Here is a 17,318-nt window from a genome sequence, read left to right as displayed (position 1 = left end):
CCTTGCATTTCATTTGAATCGTACTGTTCTGCATTGTTTTAAATGGCCACGTTTTTGTTTTTATTGAGAGGAAGGCAACTGCAAGGAATGTGGTTATCGTGAGCCAATCTGACCTTTAGGGTATTTGAGATATTTTCCAACTCTGAGATTGTGGTTGCTTTCTGATTGCCCTTCTCCTTGAACATGCCTTACTGCTTGCTTAACTGTGATGCTCTGTTCCTTTTTTCACTTGATGGACTGGACCAAATGAGAAGTATTTCCGGAGCTCACTCTTCAGATTGAAGGAAAGAACTGAGAGAGCTTGTGTTTCTATTTTTTTCTTTCCTTCTTAGGCTTTCGTCTTTCTTCTGGAAAACGTTTCCGCCACTTTTCACAAGATTAGCCAGTATCCCTGGATCACATAAGGATGGCTTTGTGCTGTACTTCCAGACTGAGCAGAAGCACCATGTTGATATCTCCACAGGGGCCTCTGCTTCCACCCTTCCTCTGGCCAGTTCTTCAGCCATAGACTGGATCTTTTTATCTCACCCCAAATTATTTTCAAGCCTACGATGAGTGAAAGAATATAATATCTAAGAATATGGTTTTAATTGGGGGCTTCATATTTTTGCACAGTACATTTGTTTTTTTTTTAAAGTGTCCCATTGCAGATTGCAAGTATAAATTACTGTCAGAATTACCGTACAAAACTCGCTTGCTGACTCGAATTGGTGGTATCTTACAGAGCAATAGAAAACATGGTGCTAATGAATAGTGTGCCCAGAAACTCTTATTATAGGGTTGGCATGAATTCTGCTTAATGACAAGCTTTCTCAAGCGACAGTTGAGTTTAAATCCTCTTTTTCATTAGTGAGGTATAAAATGTTCATAATACCTTCCATTGTGCTGTTCTTTTGTAGCCTAGTAGCATATATCTTCCATGTTCACCAAGACACCCTTTAAGATCCTACCAGTTACTTCCTATCTCATAAGTAAGATTTGTTCAGGAAATAAAAATGTATGTTTTCCCATTGTTAGCTGTATGTTTTTCTAATAATCACATCTGAAGCTTATTAGGCAGTAATAGCCTTAAGATATTATTTTTTTAAATGTACTACTTTGGTCTTAATACTAGTTTTTAATCTCTTCTTGTTTCTGTGAAGTCTGAATGAGATTTTCAAAATTGAATAATAATTTGATCCGTTAATCTTTTGAAGCTAGTAATTTTATTTTCTTCTCTTTGCAGTCTCTGAGGTTCGCAAATGAATAGAGCTTCATTACTGCAGTCTGCATTTAATAACCATTATCCATTATCTTGTAATTAAGACTCCCTGTAACGAATCATGAGGACAATGCAAAAATACATAGTACATTTCTTTAATGAACTGGAAAATGTTCATCTTGTTCTATTTAGTAATGAGTTGCTGAATAGTCATTAAATCCACTGGAGAATAGAGCTAGATGGATTTTGAAGACTGTCTTGAGTTTGTGGTTAATCTATTAGAATTAGAATTTCATCTTCTATTTTTATCAACAGCTGATTAGAAGTCATTCTGTTTGACCGAATTGATTAGAAGACCGTATACAAGGGCAGCTGTTGCTTAATGAAAGTTTTTAATGAAACTGTACCATGGAGACTTGCAATTATAGGCCTTAGAAAAGCTTTGAGTTGCTTTAGACCACGAAAAAAGTCTTGTGCTAGAGATTTCAAATTTGGAAAATAAAAAAATACAATGTAATATCATACTGTAAATTTATTATTAATTTTAATTTCAACCAATTACATTTGAATACTAGTCTATTTAATGTGTTGCTTTTGACTTTTCAGGCCTTTCATCTCCTAGTTTAGTTATTTCATTGAAATTATGGGCACTGATGAAAGAACATTTATATGGACAGCTATTTTAATTGTGAGATATTTTCTCATATTCTCATAAGGTTTTTTTCCCCAGGCTGAGCAGAGGTGAACTTGGTTTAATGTTGGATTTACATGAGCTCTGAGGAGAATCTGTGGTGCTCTGTGGTGTTGGTAATTCGAAATCTAGCATTTATTTCTCTAAGGTAGTTTTGTTTTAGCAGAGGGGGCAAGGGAAGCAATATTAAAATAAGTAAAACAAAGTGTGTGCCTATCTAGTCCCACTGGAAAATCCATTGTTCTTTTGACAGTTGTAAAATACGAGTGTACTTTCTAAAGTATTTTGTGTAATTAAAGCTCGGCCTTATTCCTGGATTTAAAGAGATAGCCAGGGGTGCCTACCTCCCTGCTATTTGAATCTCTTATGTGGTCTCTGATTCTCAATTGTCCTTCCTCAACCTCTCCAGCACAGACACCCTATTTAGTATCTTAAACACTGATCTCAGGTGATCAACGGATTTTTACAGTCAGTTTTTAAGACACGCATTGACACACACACCCCAAATATCACCACTCCCTGTCTCTGCTCCCTGTCCCTCACAGAGATTCCTTAGATGCATCCATTTATTATTGTTGGGATGTGTCTTGCACTTTCTATGCTTTTGGTGTTTCTTCTAATGGTGGTTTTCTTCCATTTGCTCTCTCATCTTCACATTTTATCTCTCCTTCAAGGTCTCTCCCAAATTCCCCGTTCTATGAAACCTTCCCTTGTTTTCGCTAAAGTGAATCTGAACCTTTGCATTTCTTGTTGACTATAATACTTACTTGGCGTCTGTCCAAAACACTGTAAATACTGTATATAATTTGTATCTTTATCCATATGTGATTTCCATATGGATTTAAGGACTTCTTGCATTAAAATTTAAGGACTTCTGGTATCAGCTTTGGCATGTGAAGAGCTTGGAAACTGTCATAACTGTCCTTGGAGCAAGAAAAAGCCAAGTAAACTGAAAATCAGTGACTTTTCTCAGACCCATTAAGGAGCTTAAGTCACAGGGCAAACTGCCACCTTGAAATCTGTAGAGACAGGAAGATCCTGAGGGTCACAGCTGAGATCTGCTTACCTGCTAGAGCCATAAACTGGTAGGAACACTTACACGGTAATGTTGACAAAGTGCTGGAGGCTGCATGTGGGCCCCACACTTTTGTGGCTTTTACCTCCAGGAACCCCAGGTTCTCACAGTGAAGAGCTCAGAAAGATCCTCTCTTGGCTGTGGCAGGGGAAGGGGAAGATAATCATTATGAAATATGCCCAGAGCATTCTCCCTGTCAAAGGTCCACTTTCCAGGGCAAAAGACTTTATTAGAACCTTATCCTACCTGGGAGGGCATTTCACTCTAGTCTTCCTACCTCACCAAAGTAGGGGAGAAAAGCCAAGACATACTTATGAAGGTTACAGCCCAAGGACAAAGGCCCATTTAAAGACTAAAATTTAATAAGACTATAAAATACTTCCTCTCTCCCATACACTATCATCACAGCAATAGGGCTCCAGTAATCCAGTGGATTACGGCTGACAGAGCTAAAAGACATAGACTGTCTCTAAGTAGGAAGACTTAGGAAGCCTAAAGTAAACATGAGAGACAAAAACCAGGATGTTATAGGACTTGAAGTCTCCAATACCTGTGGCTACAACAGACATTAAACACAGCCCAACTCTTAGCCAGATTAACATAAAATCTCACAGTGAAGTCCTATCTATCTCAATTCCTATTACCTGATGTCACGACTGGCATTCAACAGAAAATTACAAGAGAAGGACTTCCCCAGTGGCACAGTGGTTAAGAATCCGCCTGCATGGGGACACTGGTTCGAGCCCTGGTCCAGGAAGGTCCCACATGCTGTGGAGCAACTAAGCCCGTGCACCACAACTACTGAGCCCGCATTCTAGAGCCCACGAGCCACAACTACTGAGCCCGCATGCCACAACCACTGAAGCCCGCGTGCCTAGAGCCGTGCTCCGCAACAAGAGAAGCCACCACAATGAGAAGCCAGCACACTGAGACAAAGAGTAGCCCCTGCTCACCGCAACTAGAGAAAGCCTGCACGCAGCAATGAAGACCCAGTGCAGCCAAAAATAAATAAGTAAATAAATCAATAAAATTAAAAAAAAATTTTAAAAAGGGAAAATTACAAGAGATGCTAAAAGGCAAGAAAAAACAGAATCTATACAGACAAACAACAGAACCAGTCAGATATGACAGATATGTTAGAATTATCAGAAAGAGAAATTTAAAGTAACTATGACTAATATGTTAATGATTTGAACGGGAAAAGTAGACAACATGAAGGAATGATACGTAATATAAACAGAGAGACGGAAACCCTAAGAAAAACTCAAAAGGAAATGCTAGAAATCAAAAACACTGAAGCAGAAGTGAAGAATGCCTTATCAGTAGACTGGATAGGGCTGTGGAAAGAATCAGTGACTATGAAGATAGGTTAAAAGAAATCTCCTAAACTGAAATGTGAAGAGAAGAATGGATGAAAAAAAAACAGAACATTCAAAAACTGTGGAACAGTTTCAAAATGTGTGGCACATGTACCCGAAATACTTGAAGAAAGAGAAAATTGAGTAGACAGCATATTTGAAGTAATAATAGCCACGAATTTTCCAAAATTAATGACTGATACCGAGCTGCAGATCCGGGAAGCTCAAACACTTAGCAGAATAAATATCAAAAACAAACAGACAAACAACAAAAAACACTACATCTTGATATATAATATTCAAACTGAAGAAAACCAAAGACAAATAGAAAATTTCAGAAAAGAGCCAGAGAAAAGGAAAAGGAAACAATTCCAGTGGACTTCTCATTGGAAACCGTGTCGGCAAGAAGCAAGTAGAGTGAAATAGTTAAAGTATCAAAGGAAAAACCCCACCAACCTAAAAATCTATATTCAGTGAAATTACCCTTCAAAAGTGAAGGGCTTAGACATATTAAAAACTGAGGGAAATCATTGCCAGCAGATCTGCCCTATAAGAAATGTTAAAATGTTCTTCTGGAAGGAGGAGAATTATATAGGTCAGAAACTCTGATTTACATTAAAAAGGAAGGCTGTCAGAGAAAGGATAAGTGAAGAACAAAAAGAAATTATGTTTCTTTCTCAGTTGATCTAAAAGATAACTGTTTAAAGATTATACCATATGGATAAGTGAAGATGAATTTTACAGCAGTGTTATAGGGGATAGGAGGGAGAAATTAGGAATACTTGGTTGAAAGGTAACTGCAGTGCTTGTGTAGCAATATAGTGTTATTTGAAGGTAGATTAGTTAAAAATATATATTGAAAACTCTAAAGAAGTATACAAAAGAAGTATAATTGATATGCTGAGAGGAGATAAATTGGAATCATATAAAATGCTCAATTAAAACCAGAGAAGGTAGAAAAAGGTGTAACAATTAATAAAAAATACAACAAATAGAAAAAGGTATAATTAATTATAAAAAGTAAGACCCTATTATATGTCATCTGTAAGAAAGCCATTTTAAATATAAAGACTTTGAAGGTTCAGAGTAAAGAGATGGAGAAAGATATACCATGCTAACATCAGAGTAAAGCAGAAGTAGGGGTATTAATTTCAGACAAAGCAGACTTCAGAAAAAGGAACATTTTCAGGGGTTGGACAAAGAAGGGCATTGCATAATAATAAAGGGCTCATTTCTCCAAGAAGACATCCTAAACAATCCTAAACATGTATGCACCTAACAACAGAGCATCAAAATATGAGGCAGAATCTAGTAGAACTGAAAAGAGAAATAGACAAATCTGCTATTATAGCTGGAATTCAAGACCCCTCTTTCAGTAGTTGATAGCTCAAGAAAGCAGAAGTATCAGCTAGGATGTAGTTGACCTGAGTAGCCTTTAATCAACATAATCAAATTGATGTTTATAGAGAACTCCGTCCAACAGCAGCAGAATACATATTTTCAAGTTCTAATGGAACATTCACCAAGAAAGGACACATCCTGGCTCTTAAAACACACTTCAATGTTTAAAAGAATAGACACCATACAAAGTATGTTCTTGGACTGAAGTGGAACTAAACTAGGAATCAATAACAGAAAGACAGCTGAAAATCTCCCAAATAGTTGGAAATTAAACAACATACTTCTAAATAATACATAGTTCAAGACATTCTCAAGAAAAATTTTTAAAATTTCTTTTGAATTAAATGAAAATTAAAATACAACTCATCAAAATTTGTGAAATTGTGCAAAAGCAGAGCTTAGAAGGAAATTTATAACAGATGCATATATTAGAAAAGAAGAATGATCAAAAATCAGTAATCTCAGCTTCTACCTTAGGACATAGAGAAAGAACCATAATTTATGTCTCAGGCAAGCAGAACAACAGAAATCAAAATTAGAGCAGAAATTAAATGAAATTGAAAACAAGAACAATAGAGAAAATTTTAAAACCCTAAAAGCTGGTTCTTTGAAAAGATCAATCAAATTGATAAACTTCTAGTCAGAATAACCAAGAATAAAAGAGAGATTACTAATATCAGAAACGAGAGATCATAACTGTTCCTATGATCGTTAAAAGAATAATAAAGGAATACTATGAACAACTCTTTGCCCACAGTTTGATAATGTAGGTTACAGGGATCAATTTCCTGAAAGATAGGAACAACCAAAACTCCCACAGAGAGAAATAGTCTGAATAGGCCTATGTCTATTAATGATGTTATTTTAATTTTATTTATTTTATAAAATGTTTTAATTATAGAGTGTTATAATAAATTTGCTTATTTATTTAATAATATAATGATATAATGATAATACTTTAATAAATTATTAAAGAAAAATAATTAAAACCTTCCAAAAAGGAAAGTACTAGCTCTAGATGGTTTAACTGATGAATTCTACCAAACATTTAAGGAGGAAAATAATACCAATTCTCCACAGTCTCTTCCAGAAAATAGAAGAGAGAGCACTCACTCTGTGAGACTATCATTACCCTAGTACTAAAACTAGATAAAGACATTACAAGAAAGAAAAACTATAGATAATTGTTACTCATGAACATGGATGTGAAAATCCTCAATAACATAGTAGCAAAATGAGCCCAATGTATAAAAAGAATAATATACCACAGCCAGCTGGGATTTACTCCAGATATGCAAGGCTGGTTCAATGTAATGTAATCCACCATATCAAGCTAAAAAAGAAAAAAATGTATGCCAATATCAATTGGTACAATTTTGGCATTTGACAGATTCCAACACCTATTCATAATAAAATCTCTCAGCAAATTAGGAATAGAGGGAACTGCCTCAGCTTGATAAAACATACCTACAAACAGACTTTAGCTAATATGCTGGGAAACTGGATGCTTTTCCCCTAAGACCCCTCTAAGAACAGGGAAGGATGTTCTTTCTCACCACGCCTACTCAACATTTTACTGGAAGTCCTAGCTGGTGCAATAAGACAAGAAAAGGAAATACAATGTATAAAGATTGGGAAGTGTGGTAGACTGATAATGGCCCCCAAAGATAGGTTTACATCCTAATCCCCAGAACCTGTGAATATTACCTTTTTTGGGGGGGGAAAAAAAGAGCCTTTGCAGATGTGTTTAAATTAAGGATTTTGAAACGAAGCTATTATTCCGGCTTATCCGAGTAGACTCAAAATGCCACCACATACGTCCTTATAAGAGAGAGGCAAAGGAATATTAAGCTCACACACAGAAGGGAAGGCAATGTGCAGGTGGAGACAGAGATTAGAGTGATGCAGCCAAGAATGCTGGCAGCCATAAGAAGTTGCAGAGACAAGGAACATGTTCTCCTGAGAGCCTCCACAGGGAGGGCAGCCATACTCACACCTTGATTTTGGACTTCTGGCCTCCAGAACGGTGAGAGAATAAATTTCTTTTTCTCTAAGCTACCAAGTTTGTTATAATTAGTTACCACAGCCACAAGGTATTAATACAGAAAGAAAGATATAAAACTGTTTTTCTCTGTAGATGACCTCCCTGTCTATGGAGAAAATCTCTCCAAAACAACAAACTCCTGAATTTACTAAGTGAGTTTACCAAGGTTTCGTGATACAAGATTAATATACAAAAGTCTGTTTCTTTCCTATTTACTGTAATGGGCAAACAGAATTTGAAATTTAAGAAAACTACCATTTACAATAGTAATTCGTAATTGACATAGTTGGTATAATCTAATCTAACAAAATATAATCTGTACTTGACCTGTACGCATACCCGTTAGATTGCCTAAAGTTCAAAAATTGACACCACCAATTGTTACCGAAGATGTAGAGCAACAGGAACTCTCATTTGTTACTGTTGGGAATGCAAAATGGTGTAGCTACATTGAAAGATAATCTGGTAGCTTTTTTCAAAGCTAAATATGGTCTTACTGTAAAATCTAGCAATTTCCCCCCTAGTTATTTACCCAACTGATTTGAAAATTTATGCCCACACGAAAACCTGCATATGAATGTTTATAGCAACTTTATTCATATTTGCCCAAAACTGAAGCAACCAAGATAGCCTTTAGTAGGTGAATAGATTAACAAATGGTGGAACAGTTATGCAATGGAGTACTATTTATCAATAAAAGGAAATGAGCCAGGAAAAGACAGAAGTGAATGTTAAGTGCATGTTGCTAAGTGAAAGAAGCCAGTCTGAAAGGCTGCGTGATTCCAATTATACAACATTCTGGAAAAGGCAAAACTGTTGAGTTAGTAAAAAGTTCAGTGATTGCTGGAGCAAGGGGGAAATGAAAATGTGAAGCATAGGGGATTTTTTAGAGTGGTGGAAGTATTTTGTATGGTACTGTAAAGATGGATATATAACACTATACATTTTTCAAAACCACTAGAAGATTCACTACGAGTGAACCTTAATATATGCAAACGAACACAGCCATTTAGGGGGTCAGGGGATTCCAGGATGGAATGCACACTGTGGCCAAAGAATCAAACTATATTACAAATGTACAAAACAGCCTCACTGAAGGAGGTGGGAGAAAAGGTGCTGAGTTACATATCTTTGTAAATGAATTTAGTCTATAAAGCTTACAGGCCAGTGAAACTGCACGTTAACCCTAGACAGTCGTCGATGCAGTGGTTTTCCTTAATGGTGTGGTTAACAATTCAGAGAACACGATACATGCATACTGGATGTGCACAATTAAATAAATGGATCATGGATGGTGGGTGCCAGGTTCTCACTGTTGGGGTGGGAGTTTACAGATAAGCAAGGGGAGAGGCCTAGAGCAATCCTTGTAATGGGTCAGAGTTGGAGACATCAGTATAACTCGTCTTTAGTTCAATATAGACGTAGATAGTTAAATATGGAATTGTAAGTATATATGTATATATCAATGGGTTAGAATATACACACACGTTTTTCCTTGCTCAGTCAGCTGAGAAGGCCTAAAAGCAAGATCCCTAGCAATAGCAATGAGCACCTAGCACCAAGATCTTAGTTTCGAACACTATTTTCCAATAAAAGGAACCAGGGCTCTTTGGAGAAATGGCTTATTCTTGGACTGGGGTGGAAAATATATAAGATGAGCCTGGAGCATCTGGTAGTACCAGAAAGTAAGTGCTTAAAAAAACAAAAAATCCACATTATGGTGGTGTGTCAAAGGAAAACAGGAAGCAACTGAAAGAACTCCCAATGGCCAAACCTAGAGCCATTTGGGCAACAAAATAAATTAAGTAATATTGGATTATAAACCCAAGTAAAGAATAAATATCTTTGAGTCTATATTCATATAAATAAATGATTATAAATAAATGAATAAATGGAGAAGAGACAAGTCTCTCATGCAAAAATATCCAAAGAATGTATGTAGTTGCTCCTCCCTGAAGGAAGTGGCTTGCAGCTCCCATTCCTTAAGTGTGGGATACACACTAAGGACTTCTTTCCAAAGAGTACAGTATGGAAAATAGGAGGAAAGGAGTGACTTTTCACTGGAGAAACCTAGCAAATACCACCTACACCAGTGTTCAAGGTCAACTTCAACAGTGGGAAGTGATATTGTTAATATGTACCCTTGATGTGATGTGATGAAAATGGCACATTACCTCTGTGGTTTTCTTCCCCAAAAAACATGTAACCCCAGTGTAATCATGAGAAAAATGTCAGACAATGCCAGTTGACAGAAATTTTATGAAATACCTGACAAGTACTCCTTAAAATTGTCAAGGTCATCAAAATAAGGAAAGTCTAAGAAGCTGTCACAGCCAGGAGGAACCTATGGGGACATGACAAATATATTATAGTATCCTGGATGAAATTGGATCCTGAGTAAAACTAAGGAAATCTAAATAAAGTATTATTTATCTAAATAAAATATTATTTTGGTTTTAATACATCAATATTGGTTCATTAATTATAACAAATGTACCATACTGATATAAGTTGCTAATAATAGGGGAAACTGAGTGTGGGGTATATGGGAACTCTCTGTAATGTCCTCGTAATGTTGCTGTAGATCTGAATCTGTTCTGAACTTAAAATAAATAAATAAAATGATATTTTCTTCTAAGCCACCTGCCCAATTTTGTTACTGGGACTGGAATGAAACCCCAAACTGTCTTCCTTTTCCCCATTAGTCAGTTAAACATGGAAAATATTATCATTTGCTTTTTATTGGTGTCTGTGGCTACCCACCCATCCACCCACCCAAAATTTATTAAGCTTCTCATGTGTGTCACGCTCTGGGGATACAGAAGTGCACAAGAAAGGTATAGCACCTGTCTTCAAACAATACAGTCAAGAAAGAGACACAAACAATGTGTAGGCCACCATTACAGCTCCTGGGCTGCTACTGCTACCACGGTAGGTGTTTTCTTCTAGGTGTACTAGGAAGACAGTCTCCTCCGTAAGGGAGTTTGGCTCTTTTGGTTAACTTTAGATGGTGTGATTTTTAAGTGACCGTACCTTTTTTTTAGGCTTCTAAATATGGCCTTGGTCTTCTGTCTTAATAATCTTCTCTTCCGAGATGCTTAGGAGAATTCAGATAGATCCAGTGTTGTACCCAAAAGCCTTCTAGTGAACCAGAAGACAGTATCACCTGTTAGGAAAACACATCATGGTTGCAGTGTGAATTTTTTAGTAATGTTCCTCTCACCTCTTACATCTGTTTGCGGGCTTTCATTTCTTCTCTTTGCTTGTTATTTCTTATGTTGTAGGGGCCAGGCATTGGTCGTGGAGTCCCATTTAATCACTCATTCATCACCTTAGCACATGCCTACCTCAGGGCCTTCGCACTTGCTGTTTCCCTGCTTGTGGTGCTCTTTTCACAGATTCCCTTCATCAGTCTCTGAATTTTACTCATCAGAGATGCCTTTATGGTGACTATTTAAATACAGCTACCTCTCCCCGAATCTGTCACTCTCTTTCTCATTACGTTGCATTATTTTTCTTCACCACACCTCACTCCACCTGGCCTTTTTTATGTAGTTCTTTGTTTATTGTCTTTTTCTTCTAGAGAATCTGGTCACAAGGGCAAGAACTTGGTTTTGTGTCATGATCTGTTCCCAGCATGTAGAGCAGAATCCAGCACATAGTAAGCGCTCAGTGAACACTTCTTGAATGAATGCAGGCATGACAGGCACATCTCCGTTTCCCCAAACGGGCCTACAGGCCCAAAGGAAAGAAGGCTTCCAGTGACCTGCTTGGATAGATCAGAATTCCTGTGCTTCGTACACAGATTGCAACCCTACCTAGGTCTTTGCTCCATTTCTCTTTGTTTAACACTTGACAGTTTTCACAGTCTTTTCACAGAGATTGTCTCTTTTGATTCTTTGTATAACACTATGAAGCAAGTAAGAATTTCCAGACATGTTTTATAAATGAGAAAGGTTAGGCGATGGAACTTGCAAGGTAGATACAGTATCTGGCAGAGGGGGAAACCAGATCTCCTGACTTCTGACTCACCAAGTGATTACGCAGGATTTATGTTTCCTCTATACCTGCTCATAGCATGTATGCTTTTGAGGGAAAGGGCTTGAATGCTTTGTGTTTATATTTCCCACTGGGCCTTTCACACAGTGTGCTTGCTGAAGGCGCACTGATTTGAACCTTTCTATCCACAGGGTAGTCCTGGGCGTGTCTTTTGCAGTTGAAACCAGAGGGGAAAGTTTTGGCCACTTCTTGTCTCCACTTCTTTTGACCATTTCTTTGAGAGACGTGGGAGAATCTCAGAGATTAGTCTTATGTAGGGTTCCACAGATTTTGTGCGCGAGGGCCATGCACTGGCCCAGGAATCACCTAGGAACCTTGTTTCTATTCAGATTATGATTCAGTTGGCCTGGTGTAGGGCCTGAGAGTCTATGTTTTATTTATTTTATTTTTTAAACAAACTTTTTTTAAAAATTTATTTAATTTACTTATTAATTTTTGGCTGCGATGGGTCTTCGTTGTTGTGCGCGGGCTTTCTCTAGTTGCGGTGAGCGAGGGCTACTCGTCGATGCAGTGCACGGGCTTCTCATAGCGGTGCCTTCTCGTTGCCGGGCATGGGCTCTAGGCACGCAGGCTTCAGTAGTTGTGGCACGTGGGCTCAGTAGTTGTGGCGCACGGGCTTAGTTACTCCGCGGCATGTGGGATCTTCCTGGACTGGGGATTGAACCTGTGTCCCCTGCATTGGCAGGTGGATTCTTAACCACTACACCACCAGGGAAGTCTGAGAGTCTACGTTTTAAACACGTTCCCTGGTAGTGCCTGTGCTGCTGATCTGTGGTCTGCACAGAGCATTGTGAGGATGGTTCACCACCTGAAGGATGGAGTCTGTGTTTGGCTGTCTGACTGTGTGACCCTCAGTAAGTTTCTTAGAGACTCTATAGCACATGGGTTAAGCTGTATTGCTTTGGTTAGAATTCTACCTACCCCCTGCCCTGTGTGACCTCAAGCAAGTTACTTTACACTTCTGTGCCTTAATTTCCTCTTTAAAAATGGGGATCGTATTAGTACTTATACAGTTATTGTGAGGATCGATTGAGTCAGCACTTACAAAGCACCTAGAATAGCGCATAGTGCACAGCACTCAGTGACTCTTAACTATTATTATCCTCTCTTTGTCTCCTTGTGCTATTTTGTTTTGGGTTTCTATTCAGCAGAAACCTACATCAATAGGTTTAAGATACATTTGAGAGACAGGAAGTGTTTAAAATATTTGCAAGTTGAAAATGCATGGTGTCTTTCATGAAAATCACAATCTGGTTGGAAGACAGAGCTTTCATTAACGAACAATGCAGTAGGAATCAGCTAATGGTGTTTCTCCTTGTGTTGTCACAGCTGTACTGTGTACTTTCTATCACATGTAAGAATATGAGTAGGCCCTCCGGTTTTGTCGTAAAATGTTACGATACATGATGCTAAGCACAGGGCATGAAATTGTTTCTATTCCTCTCAGTTTTGCGTTAAATAAACCAACTTGGTTTTAATTGCTGATATGGAAATATAGAGACAAGAGCTCCAGGGATCAGTGAGAATCCATTTGGTGCCTAATTTAATCCATCGTATGGTCAGGGAAAAAAAATGTGGACAGAATGATTTTAAAGAGAGATTTGGTTTTAGTTTTTCAAATAATTGATGAAAAATAAAGTCATGTTCCTCAGGAAAAAGAATTTACACAACTCGTTTCTTCCACTGACTCAAAAGTATAAAAAATAAGTTTTTTAATTAACATGGAGTTTTTTCTTCCTTTTGTTTTAGGATCAGATTTTATTAAGACCTCTACTGGAAAAGAAACAGTAAATGCCACCTTCCCAGTAGCTATAGTCATGCTACGGGCCATTAGGGATTTCTTCTGGAAAACTGGAAACAAGGTATATTATTGCCAGCAAATCTTCCTTTGGAGTAAAGATAATGTTATTTACAATACTCGTCACAGCCATGATAACTGTCTTTATAGGCATTATAGGCAGATGGTGTGAGTGCGTTACCTGTATTAAGATAAACGTTTAATTTACCTTTCACTACCAAAGAATACATTCGGGGGGAAACTGTGCGATTCCCAGAAAGTGAGTATGAGTGTGGGCGTTAGGATGTGTGATCAAGGTGTAAACTCACTTTGTGTCCTTTTATTAACCGAAGACAATTTTATCACTGACGAGAGATTCCTAAATGGGTTCCTTAACGGACTAATTCTGCTGCAACACAGAAACTTTCTGGTAAGGCGTTGGCCAGAGAAAACAGGTTAATGCAGAAATTAAACTTCTTGAGGAATGGAAAGAATTGCAGGGTAACATTTATTGAATGATAAGCTGTGGTGGTGATATGAAAAGTTTGCAATATAATGAGAAATAATCTTTTCCTGTCATTATTGAAGGACACACATAAATTGGTTTTTCTGTTGGGAAACCCCCGGTCCAGAAAAACTTATTACTTTTAATAATATGAGGTGAAGAGAAAATTCTCGAGGAGATGAACTTATTAAACAAAATAATGAAATGCTGTGAAACAGCAGGGAAAAGGTAGCTAGACGTTATATAGCTCTTGAATTAAATATCCACTTTTGCGTTTTATGGCAGCTGGAGGTGCTCTTTGGAAGACTGTTAAGCTGAGGAGGGTATATGCTCGCTTTTCAAAAAATAATACATATTTTTGAAACATGAATTTAAAAGGAAAAATGCGTATGAGGTGTTTTTTTTTTTTTTAGATGAGTTTGGATTTTCCTTTTCACTTCAAGTTGCTTGTTTAGCTGCAAATTATCTCAAAGGATTTTTTTTTTAACATCATTGGCGAGAAAGGTAATTTTTATTTTTAAATGAGACTTTCCCTTCCTGAAAGGCATCTTTTAAAACCAATCTCTTGATTTCTGCTGAATAGAAACCCAAAAAAAAGAACTTTAATCCTTTGCCAGCTGGTTGTGATGACTTTATATGTGACTGTATTTCAGTTTATTTTGGAATCGGAGACCTTTTTAAGAAGGTACCTGGGTTTGAGAGGAAAGGAACTCCTTGCAGCATTTGCTCCTTCAGAATACCTTCATACTTAGAAGAGTACAAATAGGATAAATACCTACACGGTGACCTACATGTGAAAGTTAACCGAACTTGAGTAACCTCTACTTGGTAGCCTTTCTGCAATGGTCCAAATTAAAAAAAAAAAAAAAAAAAAAATTATAAGAAAAGCTGTAAGAATGAGAACTCCAGCTTTGGGCCCCCCAAATGAGACCACCACCACTCACTAGATCAGTGGTTCTTACTCTCAGCCGAAGAACATCCCAATAGATGGGAAGCTTTTTATACTTCCAGATGCCTGGGTCCTCACCCCGGCAGTCCTGGATCAGTCTTCAGGCATCTCTACGTTTCGTAAGCTCCATAGTTGGGGCTAAGATTCTCCAGTGGGGGCCCAAGTCCTGTTTTGTTTTCAGTAAACATTCATTGAGTCGTTACCTGTGTGCCGTGTTAACCTCTGTTAAGTGCTAGGGATACAAAAGTGAACACGCCCCTTCTCAAAAGAGCCCTTACACAAGAATTTCAATAAAAGTTTTAAGTGTTCAGTGTTCTAGATCAGGGTAGTGAGGGAGGAACATTTTGCTGTCTTTCATTACTTTCTTTTTAATTGTATCCCTCCTTTCCTCAGCTAATAAATAAAGTTCATCCTGGTTTTATTGAGAAACAGGTACAAGTCAATTCATATTCATCTTGATCACATTTGATTTCACATAGGACCTGTGTCTATCTGCAAACCAGGGGCATTTTTTTGGATTGTTGACAAGCTGCCCGGGCAGCCCTTAGACTGTGAAGCTTCCACATCATTGATTTAAGGGGTGTTTTAAAATGTGACAGGCCGCCTTCCAGACCATGATTAGTGTCACTCCTGAGAAGCAGAGGCTTGATATTTCATAGCTGATTTCACTGCAGATTTATGTTTTCCATATTCTCTCCCTTAAAAAAAAAAAAAAGGATAAACTTACGCTAGAAACTGTCTTTCGAAACATTGCCAAATAGATTTGCTGGCACAACTGAATTGTATAGAAAAATCTATATGCAGCACTGCCTAATTGACAGAAAATGCTCCTGTGATTAACGCGTATGCTAATATGAGCTAAAATTTATTCTTTTTTTGCCTCATCTCAATAAATAACCTGACTCTACCTATCTCCCCCTACTCCCCACACCTCCCCTCACTCTTTTTTTTTAATTGTTCTTTTGAAGAAATATCATTTTATTTTATTTTATTTTATTATTTATTTAATTTTTGGCTGCGTTGGGTCTTCGTTGCTGCATGCAGGCTTTCTCTAGTTGCGGCGAGCGGGGGCTGCTCTTCGCTGCGGTGCATGGGATTCTCATGGCGGTGGTTTCTCTTGTTGCAGAGCACAGGCTCCAGGCACGCAGGCTTCAGTAGTTGTGGCTCGCGGGCTCTAGAGCGCAGGCTCAGTAGTTGTGGCACACGGGCTTAGTTGCTCCGCAGCATGTGGGATCTTCCCGGACCAGGGATCAAACCCATGTCCCCTGCATTGGCAGGCGGATTCTTAACCACTGCACCACCAGGGAAGTCCCTCCCCTCACTCTTACAGGGTCACTTGGGCTCCAGAGCGATAGGCAGATATGGTTCGAATCTCTGTACGGCTGTTGCTTAGCTGTGTGACGTATGTCCGAGGCAGGGAAACCGGTTAGGAGGCTTCTCCCGATGTTCCAGTGAGGGCTGACGAGAGTCTAAACTAAAACAGTGGAAGGGAGAGTAGAGAGGAAAGTACGTGTGGAGATAGACGAGTTCAGAGGGTGGGATCGGTGGGACTTGACTTGGTGGGTCACTGGATGTGATGTGAGGGACGTGGTGGAGTCCAGGTTATCAGGAGTTTCTGGGTTGGGTTTGCTGACCTAAAGCAAGTAGACCGCTAGCTATTTCTCCGCCAAAGCTGGGCTTATTTGAGATCAGCCACCATGGCGAGCCACATGCAAGTCCCTGCAGGGCAAGGAAAGAAGTGTGCTTTATAGAGAGGAAAAGGAAGACAGCGTATACTAAGCAAGGAGTCCGGGTCTTTTCATTGGCTGAGTCCTTTGCAGAAAAGGAGTCTTTCTTCTTCCTGTCAGGCTCTGTTATCCAGGAGTTAGAACCCCCGCTTCTGGTCTCCCGACTCTATTTAATCAAGGCTTCTGTTTAATCATTTTTTACAGGTTGATAATGGGACCATTCATTTATCGTGTCCCTTCTCTGGCATTCTCTGGCAATCGCCCCCTGCTGGCGCCACCTGTCAGAGCAGCCAAACTCTGAGTGGTCGAAGGCATGAGCTTTAGTTCTTGGGCTTTGGGTGTTTACTGTACCGGATAGTCAAGTTCTTGAGACAAGCATATCCAAATAAGCAGGTTTTACTGTATATAGGACACGTTTATCATTTTCGAATGGACCCAGGGACATCATTTGCAAACATCAGATATTGGCCGAATTGTGCTGTTTTGTGGTCACCTTCAGAGACTACTGAAGTGTAAAGGTCCCCTACACCG

The 17,318-nt window shown here is 38.6% G+C and overlaps 1 protein-coding gene across 5 annotated transcripts in view; it reads left to right on the top strand.

Annotated features, from left to right (window-relative positions):
• The window catches only part of DERA (deoxyribose-phosphate aldolase), a 184,775-nt gene that overhangs the window by 99,098 nt on the left and 68,359 nt on the right, over positions 1 to 17,318 (top strand). For all 5 annotated transcript variants that reach the window (XR_004351874.1, XM_032646385.1, XM_032646387.1 and 2 more), the window contains one exon: positions 13,579 to 13,691. Coding sequence is in view for 4 of the 5 variants with exons in the window: in XM_032646385.1 (XP_032502276.1) it covers positions 13,579 to 13,691 (113 nt within the window). In the remaining variant the exon portion in view is untranslated. The remainder of the gene's footprint in view (positions 1 to 13,578; positions 13,692 to 17,318) is intronic.

The sequence above is a fragment of the Phocoena sinus genome, chromosome 10 (genome assembly GCF_008692025.1).
Source record: "Phocoena sinus isolate mPhoSin1 chromosome 10, mPhoSin1.pri, whole genome shotgun sequence".
Lineage (NCBI taxonomy): Eukaryota > Metazoa > Chordata > Mammalia > Artiodactyla > Phocoenidae > Phocoena > Phocoena sinus.
Note: the sequence above shows the minus strand (reverse complement) of the source record. Positions and strands in the feature narration are given on the sequence as shown.